The sequence below is a fragment of the Apostichopus japonicus genome, chromosome 19 (genome assembly GCF_037975245.1).
Source record: "Apostichopus japonicus isolate 1M-3 chromosome 19, ASM3797524v1, whole genome shotgun sequence".
Lineage (NCBI taxonomy): Eukaryota > Metazoa > Echinodermata > Holothuroidea > Aspidochirotida > Stichopodidae > Apostichopus > Apostichopus japonicus.
Window position 1 is genome coordinate 23,208,976 of NC_092579.1, and position 24,632 is coordinate 23,233,607.

Genomic DNA, 24,632 nt, shown 5'->3' on the forward strand with positions numbered 1-24,632 from the left:
AGATTTAGCCCTGCCTTTCAGAAGCTATTGAAAAGTAACCCCCACCCCCCGAATGGGGTGGCATTCAAGGTCATCCTCTGAAGTACTGAAGAGGTCATTGGGAAACTTGTTAGTCTATACCATATCAGCCTACCACCATATCAGCCTACCACCATATCAGCCCTATCACCGTATCAGCCCTACCACTATATCAGCCCTACCACCATATCAGCCTTACCACCATATCAGCCCTACCACCATATCAGCCCTATTACCATATCAGCCCTACCACCATATCAGCCCTATCACCATATCAGCCCTACCACCATAACAGCTATACCACCATATCAGCCCTACCACCATATCAGCCCTACCACCATATCAGCCCTACCACCATATCAGCCCTACCACCATATCAGCCCTACCACTATACCAGCCCTACCATTATATCAGCCCTACCACCATATCAGCCCTACCCCTGTATCAGCCCTACCACCATATTAGCCCTACCACTATATCAGCCCTACCACTTTATTAGCCCTACCACCATATCAGCCTACTACCATATCAGCCCTACCACCATATCAGCCCTACCACCATATCAGCCTACCACCATATCAGCCTACCACCATATCAGCCCTGCCACCATATCAGCCTACCACCATATCAGCCTACCACCATATCAGCCCTATTACCATATCAGCCCTACCACCATATCAGCCCTACCACCATATCAGCCCTACCACCATATCAGCCCTACCACCATATCAGCCTACCGCCATATCAGCCCTACCGCCATATCAGCCCTACCGCCATATCAGCCCTACCGCCATATCAGCCCTGCCACCATATATCAGCACTGCCACCATATCAGCCCTACCACCATATATCAGCCCTACCACCATATCAGCCCTACCACCATATCAGCCTACCACCATATCAGCCCTACCACCATATCAGCCTACCACCATTTCAATTCTACCACCATATCAGCTTTACCACCATATCAGCCCTACCAACATATATCAGCCCTATCGCCATATCAGCCCTGCCACCATATATCAGCCCTACCGCCATATCAGCCCTGCCACCATATATCAGCACTGCCACCATATCAGCACTGCCACCATATCAGCCCTACCAACATATATCAGCCCTACCGCCATATCAGCCCTGCCACCATATATCAGCCCTACTGCCATATCAGCCCTGCCACCATATATCAGCCCTGCCACCATATATCAGCACTGCCACCATATCAGCCCTAACACCATATATCAGCCCTACCACCATATATGGGTCACAAGTGGAAATGGATTAGCTTTTTCATTTCAGGGTCTTTCATTTTTGGTGGAAAATGTTACATGCCTACAACAGAAACTATAGAGACATACTATGAAGAATAATCAAATTCTCTCCCTGGTGAAATAAGCACCTAATTGTCATTAACCCTCCCATCACAGGGGGACATTTCCAGCTCAATTTCTGACCCACTAGCCTGTAAGCATATACAAGCACCACAGCCAGGAATTCATCTTCTATTCACTCCAAATTATTTTCCTTGTGTTATGGATATATTTTTTCATGACTAAAAGCTGAAACTAAAACAATATACTGACCACAGAAGATGCACTATCCCATCATCAAGTTTGTTGTAGTCAGACGCTTGACTCTTGAGAGATGAATGAACCTCATGGAACCTCCGTTCTGTTTATTCAAAATTATTTTTTCTTTCTGTTAACAGGAAGTTTTCACCACCTGGTAGCGCTAAGATGAATTTAGCTGCAGTAAACCTTGCCAGCCTGATTGGAGCCAGTAAGTTTATGACATGAGTCTCATCTCATCTCATCTCATCTCATTGCAGCTCATTTCAACTCAATAATCTTATTCGTTGTTTTATTCACATTACTGTGCCCATTTTTATGTATATTTATATTTTTATGTTCTTTATTGTGGTTTATAACCCTGTCTTATATTATGTTTTTACTTTTATTGCTGTTGTTATTACTTTTAGGTTTTCTTTAAGTTTGGTAATTTTATATTCCAGGTATTGGTTCTTTTGTACAGTGCTCTTGAGCATGTTTTATTTCACGATAACAGCACTTTAATATATGGTATTTATTTATTTATTTATTTCATCTCATTTCATCTCATCTCATTTCATTTCATTTTCATTTCTATATTTACACTTGAATCATTCAAACTAATACAACAGTTGTGAAAGGGAATATTCTAGAATACTGTTGGGCTTAACAAAGTAGAACTATTACATCAAGGAAAGGAAGAGAAAAATAAAATGACGAAAAGAAACAGAAGAAAAGAAAGAAAAACAAATTGTGTGTACCATGAAAAACACTCAATCCATATAAAACTAAACAAAAAGTAAAATGTAACAAAAATGAAGCCGGAAACCGATTCTCTTGTTTCATTTCCTTCTGAGGATTGTCAACATTGTTGATTACTTTCATATTAGAAAAATTTAGAATTTTACACCATTTGTCAAAATATTTTATTATGTTTTACAATTTTAATGGCTGTCATAATTCTGCGTATGAAGCTTTTCCTTAGAGTGTTGTTAAACCACATCCCTTGTAAGTGAAATTAGTTATTGAATTGAATTCTGAGAAGGCAAAGGAAAATTTAAAAATAAAAGAGCCCTCTTTTATTAAAAAAAATAAAAAAATCTACTGTAAAATTTGATGGTATTGCTTGCATGCATTTCTCTTGAAATTTTGTTAATATTAATGAACTGAGCCAAAAGAATATCTCATGCATGGATGACATGCGTGTAGATTTAACGTTCATCAGTCGATGTAAATTTGTCCATCGTGGCAAAAACAGCAGTCATGATGTAATAAAATACCAGCGTTTGTAATTTATTTTTGCCCGCACCAAATTTTTACGTGGGCGATTAATTTGACGACAATCGTTTTTTATCTCACACCCACATAGTTGCACTAGTTACTGCGAGGGATGTTGCAAGAAGTCATACCCTGCTTAGATGTGTTTTATCTCAAATTTTCAACTGTTGACAAGGATTTCGCAAGCAGTTGGGCGAGGTAAATCAGATGATCCCTGCCCCCGCCTTCCCCCCGTTGTATATGAGCTGGAATGAGAAGTATTTTAAAAGAGGTCAGGTTTTAAAGAGGTCAGCCTTTTTTGGGCAACTTTATTACTTATTTGTCTCTCTTTCTTTCTCAGAATGCAAATCAGGTGTACGGAGATTGGACAAAGAAGGCCCAAAGTGGAAGAGAATAATGGTAACCATTATTATTGACAGTTTCTGATTAAAAATTTCAGATACTTTGGTGTCAAAATGTGACTGTGTATTTTTTGCTATAATTTTGTTTTTATTTACTCTTTTTATCACTAAGTGAAAACCATGTCATGGGTATAGCATGTTTTAATCGTGAATTGTTTAACTTGAAACATTATGAATGTATCTGGCAACAACATGTCGAGTTACATCGTCATGGCAATCAAGCAGAAATTTACTGTTATTTATAAACTTTTATAACGCAATGTGCAAAAAGTGGGGTAAAATATTCTGACATTATTTTTGGCATTTTGGTGAAGCATCCTGAACATTATCAACAATTATTTAAATCAAAGCTTCCAAGTTAATCATATGTTAAAAGCAAGATGGATAAAAAGGAAAGGAAGGGTTTTTAAAAAATTGTTACCATGACGATATTACAGACTTGTGTTTTTCTGTGCGTAGCAACAGGTTTATTTAGCAAACCTAAAAAAACTTATAATCAGATAAGTCTCTGTAACAAGCACTGCGGTGTGTATTATTTCTGGATTGCCTTCAAGCATGGTGATGTGCCCCTTTAGTTTTTTGTCTTGGAATGTCCCTTTAACGCTCTTGAGGATGAATAATTACTGCAAGGTATACTTTATGTGGTTATTGACTCAAAATTTGCTTTCTTACCGGTGTAATTAACACTGGTGATTCATCAGTGAAAAGCGCATAACATATGGCTCAATTAATATCCATTTTGTTATATTATATTTCTTGGATAACCTACTGAGTGATAAGTACAGAATCAATGTGCTGGTATGCTGTCATAGCAACAAGTTTTGTAGCATGCAATTTGAAAGTTAAGATATTTAGGCAAACAACGGTTTGAAAGAGTCTTTCAAATTAATATCCACTAATACCACATTCCTAAAGCTCTTTTAAAAAAATGTGGCTTTGTAGTACATAGCAATGTTTATATTTTAAAAGGGAAAAAAGGGAATTTTCAAGTTATTTACATATTTATCATGTGCTACAGTAGGCAACAATGCTTGTGGAAGCACTATACAGTTGTTTTAATTTTGAAGGTATTTTATTTCTTCATTTCTGCAGGGATATAACCATTATCCTAAAAGTTAGTAGCTTTATAAATGGAAAAGATCCAAGTGGCTGCGTCTGGCCGATGAATAAACTTACGGTTAAATTACGTATTTTTAATTATTAATCAACACCTGAACAGTGATTTGGAATAATTCGAAATGAATTTAGTGAAAAGGTGGACAGGGTGTTTCAGATCAATTTAGTTACTTTACCAGCATATCAACGACAGAAAATGTGGCTGGAAAAGTTTAGCGAAACAAAAGCTGTGCTCTTTCGAAAGAAATCTATGGTATACCCAATCGGCTCTCACCTCTCGCTTCACTGACAGATGTTAAAAAGAATCCTCGTTAATAGAGAGTCCCGTTAGATCACCCGGCAGTTGTCAGGTGCGGAGGTTGCTCGGCAGAGAATGTGAACGACATAAACCAAGATTTAAACACCTCGAAACATGAAAAGCCTTCTAAATAGTGATATGGTGGAATATACTTATTAATGTTTTCCATTGAATTGAATTGGCAGATTATTATGACTATTGTCATAATATTTAAAAGAAAAAACGAAATTATTACCAAAAGGTGGTTATAATTGTTGCCTTTTTATGATAATAGTTAAGAAGAACAAGGAAGAAAAAAAGGAAGTTAAGTAGAAAAAATTGTACATATTTCTTGTCTCTGGATATCGTGTCATATTTAGGAGGGATAGACTGAAGTGCTTCCCCCCTCTTGTTAACAAACTGTAAAAAAAAAATGGGCCCAAGTTTTAATATTGTCTGTTAACAGAGTAATCAAATAGAGTAATGCTGACAATGATCTTCTCAGACCATGTGTCTTTTTCATCGATGAAAATAGCTACATGCCCTTAAGACTGTCATGTCGTCGACAATCTGCATTATAGTTATTAGGAAAAAGAGGAGCCCGTCTGTCAACAGATCTGGTAGATATAGCAGTGATATAAATCCCCCAAAAAAATCTGACTTTGGTATTAAAAAGATCTTTAGAGGGTAGGAAATGGTTAAGGTCATCGAAAAATACATTAAGGAGATTGCTAGTATGTCCATTCATTCATCTTGTGTTTCTTTGATAGTCTTAACAAAATGAACTTTGGAGAACACATCAGGGTTTTGTTTTTTGTTAAGCAGGTAAACCCCATCTTAACTTGTTTTGACAGTTTATAGTTGTATTGCTGCTTGGTTTTTTATCCATGCTATTTCCATTTGTTTTAAATATTAGTTTTATGTATTGCTTGGTTTTTATACCCAATATTGCCCTCTTCTTAAAGTTGTATTGCTTTGTTGTATGGTTTTGTACATTCTTCTTCTTATTAAGCTGTATTTGAGTCCAGTAAACTTCTCCGTAATCTGGTGATGCTGAGAAAAGAGTGGTGAAAGGAGCGATAAATGCACCTAGATACGTTAATATCCGCTACTTAATTGAAAAATTGCAGATTGCCGAAGAAAATATACTACATTACACTCAATTTGTAAGAGGCCAATGTTTTCTGTTTTTCGATAACACCATTAATGATAAAGCTATCTGATTGAGTGAAGTAATGGGGGATCTTGGGGGTTTATATCGGTCCTAACGCACGTGATCTTTCCTGTTTTGATAATCTCCGAAGACTTTTCATATCTCAGTGTCTTCGCTAATCGTGAAAATATGTTTCACAAGATTATGCACAAAATTGTATACACCACTGGTGATTAAACAAGGAATCGCAGGTACATGTTGAGTATATTTCGGAGACTTCGATACAATGTTTACTGGTGCTCGAAGCTTTAACTCTATTTAGCTGGCGGGATCGCCAAAACGTCGACAGAGCTCTCTGATTGGTGGACGATCGGACGTGTGTGTAGTATTTTTTCTTAACACTACAAATCACATCGGGGGGAGACACAATTTTGTTTTGGGAGGGCACCTGCCCCCCCTCCCCCCGACCACCCTCTTTACGACGCCACTGCAAGTGTCGACACAAGGACACAAACCAATGCAACGTGCAACTTGAATTGAATTGTTGTGTATTGTATCCCTTTAAGGTTGGTTTACTTTGTTGTTTGGTATATCTTCCTCCTTTTATATTTGGTTGTTTTGTCGCTTGGTATTTCTTTTCTTTCATTTTGAATTGATTTTTTTCTGCTTGGTACAGTATATCCTCTTTTAAAGTTGCATTGCCTGTTTGCTTAGTTTGTTCTCTTTTACACCGAGTTGGATTTCTTTGGTGCTTGATTTTATTGAGCAACATCATCATGGAAATATTGGATTGCTTTTGATGCTTGGTTCATCCTCCTTTATGTTGGTAAGATTTTTTTGGGGATTTGGTGCTTGTTATATACCTGCTTAAGGGTGGATTGCTCAGTTGCTTGGCATTGAGCCCAATACCCATATGACCTACAGTGACTCATAAAATGAGATTTGAAATGTTCGGTGAAGTTAAATCATATTTAAAACAAACATACAGACCAGACGACAGAGTTGATCAAAGGAAAGAAATCGTCCCATAATATTATTTACTATTATGATAATGATTATTTATTGTTTATTAATTTGTTTATTTGCTTTGTCAGGTGATGTTGACCAAATTAGACTCAGACCGTGTGGAGGAAAGACGAGACACCGCAAGGGTTTGTTTTCTTGTCTTTTGTCTTCACTCATTTGCTCAAAATATTATACAAATTCAGGATATTAAATAATAGTGAAAAACTACTCCAAGCAATTTCAAAATATGTTGAATATATTAGAGTTTGTAATTCTTCTTCAAAGTATCGTTTTGTACAATGGACATTACAAAAATACCCAGACTGTCGTCTTCAGTCGTATCATTAGTATCCTAGGTTTAATTTCTAACCCTTTATGCAGATGCTTTGAGAGGATGAAGAAAACAAACATTAGAACTATTGTACTTGTACAGGAAGGAGGGGTGAGGGGGAGTGAGGGGGGAGGGGCATGGGATTGGGATAAATATATAGTGATGCATGCAAGACCAGTGAAATAAGTTGTGTAACAGGTATTGCAATGTAAGAATTCAAAGATAATATTTCAGTTAGCTACCCCAGATGTATACTTTGACAGATGAGCACTAGGGCTAGATCCATCTATGCAATGGAATATGAGTACACAGAGTTAAATCCGGGGAGGGGGGGCAGGGGGTGGGGGTAGGGTAACCTTTGGGTTCGGGTTATGACCAGAGAAACTGTTAACCCTGATAAAGTAATAAAAGCCTTTGTTGTCTTTCGTGACCTTTATTTTTGCAATCATCTTATACAATAGATCGCCTGTTTTGTTCATCTTTCAGAATTTTGGTGTCCTGGACTGTTGCGAAAAGCAAATTATCGTGGCCCTCACAAAAAGGGTAAGTATGGTACTATACCATTGTTATCCTGCCTCACTGTGATTGATAATATGAAATGCGCACTCCATGACGTATTAGAATTTGGTGCGGTCTACACCCAGCAAAATCATTGCGGCAAATCTTTTACTGTAGTGGGTAAGGAATCTGTCAGTTCCAGGCTGTAGCGGTAACTGATATTAAAGGAGAACTTTTGTAGAGCCCCTTAAGCATGTGAAGAGTCAAGCAGGCAGTATTGCTCCCCTTTAATAGCATCCTTTGTTTACTTCCCGTTTACTTCCCGTGCTTTGGTTGTTTGTATTTAATTCTCTGGTTACTATAATTGACTTCACATATGATGTAGTTAATAACAGCTTGTGAAAAAGTTTAGAAGAATAAAATATAACCCTAAATAATAATAATAATAATATCCACCTTGAGTCTTTCTCAGTATATGAGATTCTGTGTAGATACTACCAAAGGCCAACTTTCCTATCATGGGTCCATTCCCCCCCCCACCCCCCATCCCTGCTCTGTAACAACCAACAGGTTTCCCCTGTATATCGATTTGCACACCCACCCATACTGTGCCAGAAATTGATCTTGTAGTTTTGACAAACTGTCAGTGTATACTGTTAAGTCAAATATTGCTCTTAAATGTTGTAGTGCTGAGTCATGTGTACACAATTAGAGGTCTAACAAAGTCACTTCATTTTAAGTTGAGTCCAGTCGTTGTCGGTGAATTTTTATCCTGACTCGAGGTTGAGTCTTTGAATCTGTGAGGACAAGCAAGTCGACAAACATTGTTTTATTTTTTAATAGCTTCACTTACGAGAAATTGGTAGACTTGAGTCTTGACTTGTATGTATGTATTTTAGATCCTCCTGCAAGCAGGAACTCGCGAAGAAGCCTCATTGGCTTATGAAAGCCGCAAAGGTGACTGAAGTCAGTCTCTTACATTCATATTTAACGTCCATGATTATGAATTGTCAATTGCCAACAACTCTGAAACCGGACGACATACATTAATCTTGGAGTGACTCGAACACACAACACACTGCACATAACAAACAGTAAAACTTTATGATAAATTGTTCACAGCTGTTGGAGAACTCAAACTCTGTGTTTGAACCATGTTGAAAAACCAGGACAATTTAGCAAGGCTTGAAAATTAAATAGTTAAACCTTTTATTCTCACGATAGAAATCGCAAGATGTATTAAAGTTAGAGAGGGCCTGACGTCTTATTTGGCCTCCGAAGATGATCTTGCCAGGATCTAAACAATGCGCTCTCTGTTAAAACTTTTTATATATTTACTTCCGCAGGCTTTTTGCAGTAGATATTAAAGCAAGTCGTTAACAATATTTCATTTGTCTCTTAGAAATCCCAAGAGTATAAAAACCTTACTTCAATAATCTATGGCAGCAACTTTAACCATATATTGTCAAACAATTAACAAACAGTCATCTGTTGCTTGGCAAATATTCACAATGCAAATGTACTCAATATATTATTCATTTTTTGTGTGTAATATGTTGTAAACATTGACAGAAACTTTGTCATTTATCTTAAAGAACGGGGAGAGGAGTCAGACTTTGAACGTAAATGGAATCGATTAGGGAAACTACTGCGTCGTGGAAATTTAAATGATGCCTCTGACATTTGAAAGTCTTAAAGACCGTATTGGTTTTAAAATAGTAACAAAACCCACGGATCAAAATTTTCATCTTTTTTTGTCATCAGCGATGGCGCAAAAATAAAGTAACAATCTCAGAAGGGTTTTTTTGTTTGAAAGGACAAATTATACCACTCTCAGTTTTACTGATTTTTTTTAAAATAAATTTCACAGACAGAAATGTGTTTCTGCTTCAAATTGATACCTATTAGTATTGAAAATGAAAAATGTATGTTGGTTTTTTTTTAATTAGCAATTTGCATATTTTACTTTGAAAGTAAAGTGGAATGAAACAAGCAATACTTCAACCTTTTTATAAGTGTTTGGCTTATTTAAAAAAAAAAAAATTCGTATGGTAGATATACTTCTGCTTTTTTCACTTGTATTTGTTGATAATGTTACAGGTGAAGAAAAAAAGGTTTCTGATTTGAAATTATAGCAACTTGTGAAAGAAAATGTGGATGAAACATCAAGCAATATTTAAACCTCATAAAGTGGACTTCCACTTTAATACTTTTTTTACATTATGGTATAAAGTAGCCAAAGAAAGCTGAAAAGTACGTTGACCTTATTAAAGGGGTGTTCAAAATAAAAAAATTATAAAAAATGAGATTTTGAGGTTTTTTATTACACTTAGATCCTTCCTCCTAGATACTTTTAGACCATACCATGTCTTATTAATGTTTTTGCTATTGATATTTTGTGTTTCATCTGAATACCTGACCTGAAAGGTCCATTGTGTGCGTAGTCTACGAACGTGTGACTACGTAGTCCAGTCATTTTAATCGATGAATCACAGTCACTTATTAAAGGGTCATCTCTCAAAATGTAAAAAGGGTTTAGGGATATACGGATAGCTCTGTGAGTTTTAACTCTAGTCTTGAGCCTTTTTATGAGAAATCGATAAATTTGTTGTTGTTTTCGTCGAACGAGACCTTTTGAAAAACTGACGGTTGACGTGGACTGTTGGATATTAACTGTCAAAGTTCATGGCCATCCTTCATACCCTATGAAAGTAAAATGCTAATTGATGTTAATCGAAGCGATGAAAGTTGTTGCCATTTTGGATGTCGTCGGGATGTACATATCGGAACTCCTCACGCGACAATATACGTCAAGCATCCTCTGTTTAAAATTCTTTTTTGGCTTCAGAGACAGTAAACCTTCATCATTTCCAGCCTCATTTGAATGTCTTTCCATCGTTTGGAAATGTCAAACCCATTAACCCCGATGATTTGAATTGTAAAATAAACCTTATTTTGAAAGCCCTTTTATTACTTTTAATGTAAAAATTTTAAAATTTCTGAATGCACTTTTAAGTATTTTTTTCCGGTTTTACTTGTCATCGTGTTGAAATGGAGTCACACAGAAACAAAGGAAGAGGATGGAGGGGGATGGAGGAGGGTGGAGGGGGGGGTCAGGTGGGAGAAGTAGAGAGAAACCATCCCGGAAGATAGAAACCTTAGCACTTCTTCCGGGAAAACCTTTGCCCCGATCCCACTCAACGAAATTTGAAGGCCAACGGCTGTTAGCACGTTAATATATCCAGATATCTCCTGAGATTCCCTAGTGACAAGAGTCCCTCAATATCTCCATATCTCTATATCGATATCTATATCTCAAAGGAAAGTCACAAGACAGAAAGCAATTAGTTCAGAATTAACGATGCATGTCATGTGACTTGAATTGTCTTCTTGGAGGTTATTGAGTGTAGTCTCACATTGTATTTAAAGTTGTTTATTCCTGTTTTCTTTTTGTTTCATTTGTGGTAATCAGTTGCTTTGGGTTAATCATTACAAATTATTACCATAAAGAATGACATCATTAAAACATACAGTGTCGTACAGAGATGACGTACAGTGGATATGACCTGTAACTATTCCATACCTGTGAGTGTTAACGATACTGGTTGCATAGATTGCAAATGTACCGTAATCAAATCTGCCACCGACATAGGAGGCTGGAAGTTTTTTCACTGTTCTTGATTTTCCAACTCATTACGATTTTCAATATATATATATATATATATATATATATATATATATATATATATATATAATATATATATATATATATAATATATATATATATATATATATATATGTATGTATATATATATATATATATATATATAATATATATATATGTATGTATATATATATATATATATATATGTTATATCTAACTACAAATGAAGCCACTGTTGGTTTTCTGTTTAATAATGAACACAATGTACGCAGTGACATTAAAATCTAATAATAGACATTTGTATTTCATTATTGTAATTATAGTTAACTGTCGTGTACTTTATAATGTTGAGTTCACAACTTTCGGTTCTATCTTATTATGTAATTAACCTCTAAACCTGCTAAGTAGTTACTAAAACAAAGCCTGCACAGAGTTTCATGTGAAACTACATTTCATGCTCAACTGGTTTGTTAGGGATAAGATGAGTGGGTTAATTCATGCGGAAATAAACATTGTGACATTGGTGCAAGGAACTTCATTTCTTGGTTGCATATTAGATTGTCAGGACGTGTTGCAGTCTATTCATGCATAATAAAGCAACCTCATTGGTTGTTTAATTCTGTATGTGTTATTTTTGCTCCCATAAATTTGAAGTTAATTTCAAATGTTTCATGCAAAATGAAAAATAAGACAACCTCTTTGTTTATTTTATCCTGCACATGTGTTATTTGCTTCTATTAAATTTAGATGTTTACTTGTGTGGGGATGCTGCAGTTTATTCATGCATAATAATATAACCTCGTCGGTTATTTTATGATGCACATGTGTTAATTTGCTCCCATTAGTTTAAATGTTTGCTTGTCAGGGCATTTTACAGTTTATTCATGCATAATAACATAACCTCTTTGGTTATTTTATCATGCAAATGTGTTAATGCTCCCACTTGCTCCCATTAATTTAAATGTTTACTTGTCATGGGATGTTGCAGTTTATTCATGTGGAGTAACACAACGGCCTTGATTAATTTTATTCTCCATGATTGTGTTGTTTGCACCTATTAACCTATTAATTTTAGGAGTGTAATATAACTTTATTATACATCCCTGCTACTTGCAGTCAATGTATGACAAGATATCTATACACTTGCTCTGCCAATTAATTTTGTACTAACCCCCCCCTCCACCCCCTCTTTAGTGATAACATTACTTCAATTGTTTCAGACACAATCAATCATTTTGAGGGGTAAGATAATTCAATAAACATTCTTCACAGCTCACTAATCGACTAATTGGAATTCCCTTCCACATTTCAGTCGGTGAAATTTACGATATACCTTTCATACCCAATCTATAGCTGCCACGTTCCTCACCCCATTTCTCCCCCCTTCCATTCTACACCTAATATTGATTGTTATTTGAATCCATAGCTTTTCACCTGCACCCATTAAATAATGAGTGAATAAATTCAATGATCACATTTCATAAGCCCCAATCGACTGATTAGACGGCGGTCTTGAAATCTCCGCTCTCGCCGCGTATATCATGTTCGGGCGATGACGATTCGAGTCCTCCCTCGATAAGACGATGCCGTAAAATGTCATCTCGATCGTTATGGTTTTCTCTTTCCCAGCTCGAAGTCGACGATGACTCAAGGGTGAGATATGAGTCGGCAAAGTCCATCATCTCCCTCGGCTACTGGTCTGCTCTCGCAGTCGGTGAACTCGTGAGTTATCTGAAGGACGGCTCTCATGCAGCCAAGTCTGATGTCGTTACCACGATGATCAACGCCAGAAACACACACTTAGTCAACAAGGTGCGCTTCTCCTCGGCTATTCTGCCACGGCATCGAGAGTGAAGGAAATATCTCCTGATCTCACTCTCTGGGGGGTGGAACATCCATGGGAGTACCTATCAGAAAGGTGGAGTTAGGGGGGAATGGTAGGGGGAGGGGAGAGAACAGTATAGATTAAAAAAGGAAGAAACTTCTTCGGCAAAACCATGCAGGGTGGGAGGGGAGGGTCCTGCACCCACTTGATATCCCTATCACATAATCCAGTCTATGATCTAATCTCTCCCCCTCCCTTCTCCCCCCACCCCATCCCATCCACTCCCCACTCCCAACAGTATTGTTCATATTTGCTCCATTCTTGATCTTTACTTTAGCCAATCTTACCTGTTTCATACTTTTTGTTTTCTTTCAAGATCTTTGATATAATTCACTATAAAAGTCACTATTTTTCTACTGTCTCTAGATGTGTAAATATCATGCATTTTATTATTAATACACTACCCCACCATAATTATGATGGACTTTGTACTACAATATCCTGTGTACAGATGTTCAGAGAATGTCAAAAAGATTGATCATTTAAACACAAGATTATCAGCCAATGATAACATGGCTGACAAGGCTGGAAAATTAACCTTGTGTTTGTCCTAGGAAAATGTAGCCGCGCCCCCTTCTCCCATCCCATCCCCTAAAACAAACAAGAAAAACAAATTGGTATTGACAACAATACCATCAGTGTTTTGTTCAACATTTCTGTTACTCATTTGATAAGTCTTGTGCATGGTTTGGATTCACTATAGTTAATTTCCATATTAACAACAAAATACAAGTACATAATGAATGTAGACAAAAGGAAATTTGAGCAGTAAAATTTTAGTAAACATTGCAAAAGCTTTAAACTAAAATTATTTCAAACAAAATCACTGGTTATTTTTCCTCATTTGATAAGTCCAATCCTTGTTTGGATTCACAATAGTTAATTTCCATATTATCAACAAAATACAAGTACATTATGAATGTAGACAAAAGGAAATTTGAGCAGTAAAAAAAATGGTTAAACAATTTTTAGTAAACACTGCAAAACCTTTATACTAAGTTATTTCAAACAAAATAAAGAAGAATTGAGAGAAGCTTATATGTCAAGCCAACTAATTCTGAATCACCTTGCAGTAATTTAACTTCTGTATCTTAATAAAACAAAGGACAATTTTTTTTTTCTTAATTGAAAAAAATTTAAAAAAAGTATTTTCACTGATTTGGTACATCATTGCTTTTCACTTCCAATCAGATTTACCCAAGTCCTTAGGACAACTTTATGTATGAGTTGCCAAGAAATATTACTTCTCGGCCAGATAGGTGAAATTATCCGTTAATAGTCATCATCATCGACATTGAAGTATTACCTTACCCCTGATTATAGGTGCTAATAGGTCAAATATAGGATGTGTGAAGAAAGGGAAATTTTACAAGTCTTTTACAAGCATCATTAAAAAAAAGAGCCCGGTGTACATTTGGCTCGTGTTTCACTGATGGAGGGTGTGCCCTGTTTGTCCTTCTTAGCTTAATACCACTGATATCACTACCATCTCACCTCATCACCACCATCGCCTTATTCTCAATCACCTTTCACTTTTTTTTAAAAAAAACATTTTTTGTTTATGACATTTAGCCTTGGAATATTTGCTGAGAAAAGGGTATTCAAAAGCAGTAACAACTTTATGCTAAAGTGGCACCTTTGAAGACCAACGGTCTTGTCATATGCTTACTAAATTTTGTTTCAATAACCAGCTAATTATGTAAGAGGTATCAAAACCCAGAGGTTTAATTTGGAAGCTCCAAAAATTGAAGGAATATGTACCGTTACCACGGCAATGGAATCGGTTTGCTAATGTTACTTTTTTTGTGATGGTTTTGATCCCTTTTCTCTAAACGCTTCATTTATAGAACCTTCCCTCCGTTCAAGAGCTGATATCCGTGCTACAAGAACTGTGTGCTTCACCAGCTCAGGACGACTTAGGCTACGACTGTGCTGTCTGCCTGGGACGTCTTTGTGTACCAGATGAAGTAGCCAAGCAGAAACTCATGGGTAGCCTGAGTAGCAACGACACACACGTTACCGCACGGGTGAGTTGTAATCAGTGTTTATATGTAAATTAATAGTAGCAACGACAATCACGTTACCGCACGGGTGAGTTGTAATCAGTGTCTATTTGTAACTTAAAAGTAGCAACGACACACTATCCCGCACGGGTGAGTTGTTATCAGTGTTTATTTGTAACTTAAAGAAACGACACACATTAACCCGCACGGGTGAGTTGTAATCAGTGTTTATGTGTAACTTAAAGTAGCATCAACACACACTTTAACGCACGGGTGAGTTGTAATCAGTGTCTATTTGTAACTTAAAAATAGCAACGACACACATGTTACCGCACGGGTGAGTTGTAATCAGTGTTTATATGTAACATAAAAGTAGCAACGACACACACGTTACCGCACTGGAGAGTTATAATCAGTGTTTATTTGTAACTTAAAAGTAGCAACCACACACACGTTACCGCACAGGTACATATTAATTGTACATGTCAATAAAATAAAAAAATCGTCAGTTCTTTGCCCCATTTTTTTTATAAGAAAGAAAAAAAAGTTAAAATCCTAACAACTTTGTCATGTAATGACCAAAGTTCAAAGAAATGCTCAGGTTTATTTATTTTGACTGGTTATTTAAAGTAAACAATGATATTCTTTTTGACCAGGACTCAAATTAAACCAACATCCTGGTGGCAAGTTGCCATTGAATATCTGTAACAACTGCCATACCACAAGACGGTATTCGCCCTTTCAGTTATCTCAATCAATATTTTCAACCTACTATAAAAATTAGGGCTCACCAAAATTGTCGCAAACTGCAGCAGTATTTGCGCCAGAAGACAGCTATTTGCAAGACTACTGGAGACTTAAAGCTATAGAAGTACCATTTACAAATCATTTTATGAATTGTTCCTGTTTCAGTCATTCCTCTATGTTTTACTCTCCCTTTGAGGTTGGAAAAAAATTGCCTCGATACCTTTTCAAAATTTGTTCAAATTGTCGCCTTTGTACCATTTTGAGTGCTGAAAAAATAGCCATGGTACCCTGCCATCGCAGTTGAAAAAATTCCCTGAGAAAAAGAAAAAAGAAAATGGCCCTGTCCTCGCTCCATCCTTAATTTGAACCTTTGATGTTGTCTTCTGCTGTATATCAGGTTGACCAATAAAGTAACTAAACCGAGTCTTACCGTCTTCTATTGTACAAATTTTTCCACCGACCTTTTTCTTCTTCTTCGGTTTCGTGATTGACGTCAACAGCAGTCCCACATCCTGGATACCTGAAATAAAACCATTTAATTCTTGCTTTTTTTATCATTTTGCCTCGTTGCTGGTGGTTTCCTTTCATTGTTGCATTATCGTTTCATATTTGCGTCATTCGTCAATAATCTGAATTGCAAACTCACCTTTTTTTGACAGAGTTCATTATCTTGGGGTATACAAGACAAACAGGATTTATTTTGATAGACTTTCGACATTTTCTTTGTACAGTAAACTTGTGACTTCCTTTTTTTAATTGTTTTTTATTTTGGCTCTGGTTTATATTAAAGAAAGTTATTTCCAGACAGCGAAACATTTAAATAAACATTGCGAGAGATAATGAAGACCTTAAAGACGTAAGGATTTGTGAGTTGTGGTCACTTTTTTTGCAAGCTTTTAGTAAATATTTGAAGGCAGTTAATTATCAGTATGTGATGTTTGCTTTCACATTTCCTGCCTTTAATACTGTCCCTGTCTTAAATTGAGTGGGTTTCAGGATCTTTCAGATTCTAAGCAGTTGCTCTTTTCACCTTCATGACAGTCATCCCATCGATTTTTTTCTCTCTGACGTAAATAAAAGTGGAAAGAAGAGTTTCATTTATAGCGTTAAGAAAGAATTTTTTGCTCAGGTCTATGTTGAGACTGTAATGTCTAGAAGGAAAGGCCAATGTTTGTAGGTGGTTTTTTAAATGATTGAAATTGATATAAATGTTGCCAATGATCATAACCTACGTTTTGCTTAGGGTTGTGCAAAACTTGGCTATCAGATATCAGAGCTAACCCATTGATGAAGGCAGTGGTGCATTCTGAAGGTTAGAAGCCTTGAGAACAAGTGGTTTGGTTGTACCATATAACAGAGCATTATTTATGCCGTTTTGTATATATATATATATATATATATATATATATATATATATATATATATATATAACTAAAACTTACTCCTTATTTGTCAATTATGAGTCATATCTTATTTCTCTGGTTTTCTCTAATAATATATATATATATATATATATATATATATTTATATATATATATATATATCGCTAGCAGACTAAGCTTTGTCATGTTGTATTTCCTTTTAGTGGCTAGCTTGCATAACCTTTAATATGAGTGACTTTTCACATTTAGTCTTAAAGTCGTTGTTGCCAGGCAACATTTGTTATCATCTTCAAATTTTAACTTTCGTAAAGATGTGTTTCGGGTAACATGTAATAAATATGGTGAAGTCATTGTGTTTATGGATATTCTTCAATAGACATTATTTCCATTAATTTCAAAAGAACTTTTATAAGGGGAAAGGTATTATTTATTAAAAGGTTGCATAATTTTACAAATATTTTCTCTTAACCTTTTTGACTTAGGATTTTTTCGATATCGCTTAGGTACCAGCATATATGTCGATGGTTTTCCTACAAGGTGTGTAAGAATTATGTTACTTCGTACATGATGAAATAGTTTGACTATAATGTGATGCTCGTACAGCTGTTTGATTTCTGCTCAGCGCTGCATGTATATCGCTTGTCTATATTGGAGAAACACCAAGAGGTGATATTGAGCACAGTGAATGGAAAGACGTATTGTTAATAGAGGCATATCATTAACAATGATAAACCAGGAAACACAGGTTGTGATGTTTTGTAAAAATAAACCTATAGATATGATGATGTCTACCGTGAAGAATAATACAACCAAAGAAAACATAAGAGATGCAAGGTGTTCTACAAAGTGCAAAAACAATGCAACTGACCTGGGAGACAATAGAAATCTAAAGTGAACTTCAATACAACAGGCAAAACACAATAGGTCATGTTCTACACAGTGGGGGAGCAAGAATGCAACCTGGGAAACAATAGAAATCTAAGGTGAACTACAATACAACCAGCGAAACACAGTAGGTGATGTTCTACACAGTGGGGGAGCAACAATGAAACCTGGAAAACAATAGAAATCTAAGGTGAACTACAATACAACCAGCGAAACACAGTAGGTGATGTTCTACACAGTGGGGGAGCAACAATGCAACCTGGGAAACAATAGAAATCTACGGTGAACACAATACAACCAGGGAAACACAATAGGTGATGTTCTACACAGTGGGGGAGCCGCAATGAAACCTGGGAAACAATAGAAATCTAAGGTGAACTACAATACAACCAGCGAAACACAGTAGGTGATGTTCTACACAGTGGGGGAGCAACAATGAAACCTGGAAAACAATAGAAATCTAAGGTGAACTACAATACAACCAGCGAAACACAGTAGGTGATGTTCTACACAGTGGGGGAGCAACAATGCAACCTGGGAAACAATAGAAATCTACGGTGAACACAATACAACCAGGGAAACACAATAGGTGATGTTCTACACAGTGGGGGAGCCGCAATGAAACCTGGGAAACAATAGAAATCTAAGGTGAACTACAATACAACAGGTGAAACACAATAGGTGATGTTCGACATAGTGGGGGAGCAACAATGAAATCTGGGAAACAACAGAAATCTAAGGTGAACTACCATACAACCAAAGAAACATAAAAGGTGATGTTCTACACAATGAATAGAACTTTTATTCGTCTATGGTGTAGATTCATACTAGCAGAGAAACAATAGGTGGTATACTACACAGTGGTGGACAACAATGTAACCTGGGAAACAATAGAAATATATACAACCAGAGAAACACAATAGGTGATGTTCTACACATTGGGGCAGCAATGAAACCTGGGAAACAATAGAAATCTATGGTGAACTACCATACAACCAAGAAACATAAGAGGTGATGTTCTACACAATGAATATAACTTTTTTTTTCATATTTGGTGTAGATTCATACTAGTAGAGAAACATGATATGTGGTATACTACACAGTGGTGGACAACAATGCAACCTGGGAAACAATAAAAATATATGGTGAATGACAATACAACCAGAGAAACACAATAGGTGATGCACTGCTACAAAGAATTGAAAGATTTGATGTCTATGATGGAGATACACACTACCAGAGAAATAGAATAGGTGATTTACTACACAGTGTTAAACAACAATGCAACCCAGGAAACAATAGAAGTCTATGGTGAACTACAATACAACCAGAGAAACACAAAAGGTGATGTGCTGCTACAATGAATGGAAAGATTTGATATCTATGATGGAGATGCATACTACCAGAGAAATACAAAAGGCGATGTACTACACAGTGGTGAACATCAATGCAAATTGGGGAAACACAATAGAGAGCTATGGTGATAAAGACAATGAATCCAGAAAGACACAATAGGTGATGTTCTGCACAATGAATGAACAGAGCTGATGTCGATGGTGAAGATGGACTACTAGAGCAGTGGTTGACAAACTAGGCTTTTGATATACACAGAGAATACAACAGGATATGTTGTTAGTATAACACATTGAATATAAAGTTGTTTGTGCATGTGTGAGGGGCAAAAGAAAAAGAAAAAATTGAAGGCAATTACTACAGAAAAATGATTTACAATGTTAAGTTTTCTTTTGGCCACTCCCCCCCCCCCCACCAAAAAAATTCAAAAACATAAGTGCAGTGTATCACCTTATGTTCCTCACCAAGAAAAAGACCTTTGACTTTAAATTGGGAGACATTTGCTGTTGGTTTTTGTTATGAATAACTGAGAAGATTACTACTATATGATTGACCATTTGGAATACAGATCTTGAATCTGGATTTTAAACACTTCAAAATAGTTTTTAATTTAGTCCCCGATTCTATCAAACCTAGCCCAGTGGCATATCAATTAATTTGTGGGCCCAGCGGGTCAGTCATCATTTGATGCGGCTCGTAAAGCTAGCAATTGCAAGACTGCACATTTTCCACATTTTGGTGATGGTGTGTTCCACTTTGTTTTGCAGGCTCTGAGCCCCTCTGAGGTCCTTTGTCCCCCTCTCAACCCCCTGGCGGTCCGTCTAAGACCTAGCCAGTTTTTAATCAAAGTAAGATAGCAATTAATTAAACTTTGTAGACAATCTGTGATGTTTTGTTGTTTTGGAATTTTTGGAATTTTTTTTTTCTGTTACCAAATTATACATATAGTAAGTACTACCTGCTTGTTTTTGATTGCAAGAAATGTTTTGTTTTTCAGAAACTTTGCATAACTTATATAAACAACATGCAAAGAGCAAAATTTGGATGTAGTCACAGTGAATAATTTTAGATGATATCAAATCACAAAATGCTGTTCGATAAGGTGGGCAACTTGCAAAACAAGTTGTTGTTTTGTTTTGGGGGGGGGGAAGGGGGGTTTGTTCCACAGAAACGATAGTATTTTATATCAGACAACAGACTTAAGAGCCTTCAACACTGCTACTCAATGATTTAGAAATAGATTATTCCCTGACGTAACCATTTTCTGAAACGAAAACATCCCCAGTCAAGCTAGTAACGCCTCGTTTTGACGAAAGACTTGTGATGATTTATGCAAATAGCGTTTGTGAAGGACTTTTCCCCAACAATTCCTTCACAACAAAAATGAGAACCTTCAAAACTGCTACACCACAACAATTTAAAAATAGATTTCTCCCTGACGTAACCGTTTTCTGAAACGAAAACATGCCCAGTCAAGCTAGTCACGTCTCGATCATTTTGACAAAAGACTTTTGACCATTTATGCAAATAGCGATTGTGAAGGAGTTCTCCCGGCCAACAATTCCATCAGTCCCTCCCACGTTTAGTTTATGCATGTTATGATGTTTATAGGTAGACTCGTTACTGATGAAAACAGATCTTACTTCTCCCATTTGTTTGTTGTCCTCTCACACCACCTGTAACTCTTTGTTTACTTTGTTAATTAGTCATCACCTTTATGACAGGTTAATTATTTGCCTCTGTGAATCATCTCGGGTGATGTATTAACAAACCGTAAGTTGCAAAATTGTTTCCCTTTTTGCAGAGATATTATTTGATTGTGACAATTTCTTTTTCTTTCTCTTTCGATAAGCCGCGTATTCATAATGTAGAGGTATTCATTTATGAAAAGTAGTGTTTTTTATCGGGAAGAGGATCGTTATTCGACCTCTTAATCAATTACCATCATTCCTTGTGTCGTACATGCATTACAAAAGGCATTTTTATGGTAAAGAAAATAAAATTCAGGACATTTTTTTTTGAATTTTACTCATTCATACCACAAATTAGAGACAAGGGATATTGAAATATAGATCATTGTGTGTGTGTGCTTTTTATTTTTGCACCAGCTGTATAGTATTTGCTTCACTACTTTATTCTCTCCAAAAAAAACCTCCACTGGTACAGTGCAGAAAAAAATTTGCTCTCAGATGTGTTTTTCGGCCTTCTTGATTCCTTCGACTCATATTAAAGCATTTAGGAGAACAAGATTAAGACGAATATGTAAATGCATCAAAAGTGTCTCGACAACAATTGTTAGTTAAACTTCTGATCCAAATTCTGAATTTGATAAGTGCCAAATGTTTGGTCTTTCTAACTCATTGTTGGACAAACTTTACATCCCCCACCCCCCCCCCCCCAAACCCACCAGGAGGTTTTAAGATTGTTCCTGTTGGAGTGAACACACAGAGATGATTGTGATACGATTAAAAACTTATTGTTAAGTATTCTTTGGGTTATAGCAATCTCTTCTTTTTAATCAAGATATGTAAGAAACAGTACATTTGAAAAGTCATGCATATTCATCAATCGGTCTTCGTCATGGTTCAGTTCATCTTTTATTTGATCTACCACAGAATCGATTCAACTTGATCGAGTTTGTTCCTTCAGAGGATCCATAAGCCAGAACTATTTGAACCCATGTTGTCCAGACTTTTGTCCTCAGCTTTTGCTCCTAGCACTAATACTGTATAACTACTTCATCTCTTTCTTTTACCCCTCTCCTTCTCCCCCTCCCCCCCCACCTTTCCATCCCCACATCCTTACATTTCTTTTCAGATGGACAGTTTCCTTCCCTGTTAAACACCACTATTTGCCAAGCATCTGCTATTTCCTAATTAAGTTTTAAGAGATAGGTCAGTTAATAGTTTTAATAACAATAAAAGTTCCTCATTGCCCCACAATGATTCCCCCTTTGTTTTTGTATGAAATTGGCTGGCATAACATAGATCTGTTCAAAGTGAACACACAGAAGTGATTGTAATAAGATAAAAAAAGTTGTTGTTATTGTGGTCTTGGGTTACATTAATCTTGTCTTTATGATCGAGAAATGTGAGAAGCAGTACTTTTGTAAGTTAGACATAAACATCATTCAGCCCTTCATGTCACAATATTATTCAACATGTAACATGTGGATCAGACTGTGTGGTACACAGAGTATTAGTAAACATGTAACATGTGGATCAGACTGTGTGGTACACAGAGTTTAAGTAAACATGTAACATGTGGATCAGACTGTGTGGTACACAGAGTATTAGTAAACATGTAACATGTGGATCAGACTGTGTGGTACACAGAGTATTAGTAAACATGTAACATGTGGATCAGACTGTGTGGTACACAGAGTATAGTAAACATGTAACATGTGGATCAGACTGTTTGGTACACAGGGTTTTAGTAAACATGTAACATATGGATCAGACTGTGTGGTACACAGAGTTTTAGTAAACATGTAACATCTGGATCAGACTGTGTGGTACACAGAGTTTTAGTAAACATGTAACATGTGGATCACACTGTGTGGTACACAGAGTTTTAGTTAACATGTAACATATGGATCAGACTGTGTGGTACACAGAGTTTTAGTAAACATGTAACATCTGGATCAGACTGTGTGGTACACAGAGTTTTAGTTAACATGTAACATGTGGATCAGACTGTGTGGTACACAGAGTTTTAGTTAACATGTAACATGTGGATCAGACTGTGTGGTACACAGAGTATAGTAAACATGTAACATGTGGATCAGACTGTGTGGAACACAGAGTTATAGTAAACATGTAACATGTGGATCAGACTGTGTGGTACACAGAGTTTTAGTAAACATGTAACATGTGGATCAGACTGTGTGGTACACAGAGTTTTAGTAAACATGTAACATGTGGATCAGACTGTGTGGTACACAGGGTTTTAGTAAACATGTAACATATGGATCAGACTGTATGGTACACAGAGTTTTAGTTAAGATGTAACATGTGGATCAGACTGTGTGGTACACAGGGTTTTAGTTAACATGTAACATGTGGATCAGACTGTGTGGTATACAGAGTTATAGTAAACATGTAACATGTGGATCAGACTGTGTGGTACACAGAGTTATAGTAAACATGTAACATGTGGATCAGACTGTGGTACACAGAGTTTTAGTTAACATGTAACATGTGGATCAAACTGTGTGGTACACAGAGTTTTAGTTAACATGTAACATGTGGATCAGACTGTGTGGTACACAGAGTTTAGTAAACATGTAACATGTGGATCAGACTGTGTGGAACACAGTTTTATACTAAGATCAGATCTGTATATGTTTCAGTCAGCTACGCTATATATGGTTTCTGAAAGCTCTTTCTATAAACGAACGATACCGGTAGAAATGAACTGCTATCGTAATTTGAAACCTCGTAATAAAGTCTGTAATGTTTGACGTTGTTTGGTAATAAAGTGCAGGTATCTGATATAATATAGTCAAAAGTTATTGATTTCAGTCTCGTCACTTATGTGAGATTTATCTCTGCGGAGAAATGACTTACACACAGAATATGCTCTTCACCGTATGGCTGCCATTCTCAAAGGATTAAGTGTTACCAGCAACTAATATAGCTACGAGTGACTTGGGATCGTAGAAGGGGGGAGGGAGGGGGGGTGGAGGGCCTGTCCTAGCAAATGTGAGCTGTACAAGACATTTTAAGACATGATATATCATATGCAAAAAAAAACATAGAAATAAGCTGTTAGCTCTTGGGAAAAGGCTGCTGACTCCCCCTCTCCCCTCCCCCTCCCCCCTCTCTCTCTCTGTACATTGTTAAATTCTAATACTAGATTAAAGCCCTAAAGCAGAGATAAGGAAAACTGAATCATAAGTCATAAGTTACGGGTAAAAACATACCTTTGGCTACTCTATTTCAATATCATTGACTCATTCGAGCAAATTTTGTAATAAGGACAATAGGATTCGTTAACCAAGACGCAGACCAGACCAATTTTGGAGCTGATACTGTCAGACATCTCTGTAAAAGAAAAACTCCCCAAGACTGCTATAAAAGAAAAAGCCCTG

At 36.5% G+C, this 24,632-nt stretch overlaps 1 protein-coding gene across 2 annotated transcripts in view; it reads left to right on the forward strand.

Annotated features, from left to right (window-relative positions):
- Positions 1-24,632, forward strand: part of LOC139959465 (uncharacterized) — a 58,639-nt gene that overhangs the window by 16,258 nt on the left and 17,749 nt on the right. For both annotated transcript variants that reach the window (XM_071957122.1, XM_071957123.1), the window contains 6 exons: positions 1,724-1,794; positions 3,181-3,239; positions 6,882-6,938; positions 7,610-7,666; positions 12,915-13,097; positions 15,018-15,197. In XM_071957122.1, coding sequence (XP_071813223.1) covers positions 1,724-1,794; positions 3,181-3,239; positions 6,882-6,938; positions 7,610-7,666; positions 12,915-13,097; positions 15,018-15,197 — 607 coding nt within the window. The remainder of the gene's footprint in view (positions 1-1,723; positions 1,795-3,180; positions 3,240-6,881; positions 6,939-7,609; positions 7,667-12,914; positions 13,098-15,017; positions 15,198-24,632) is intronic.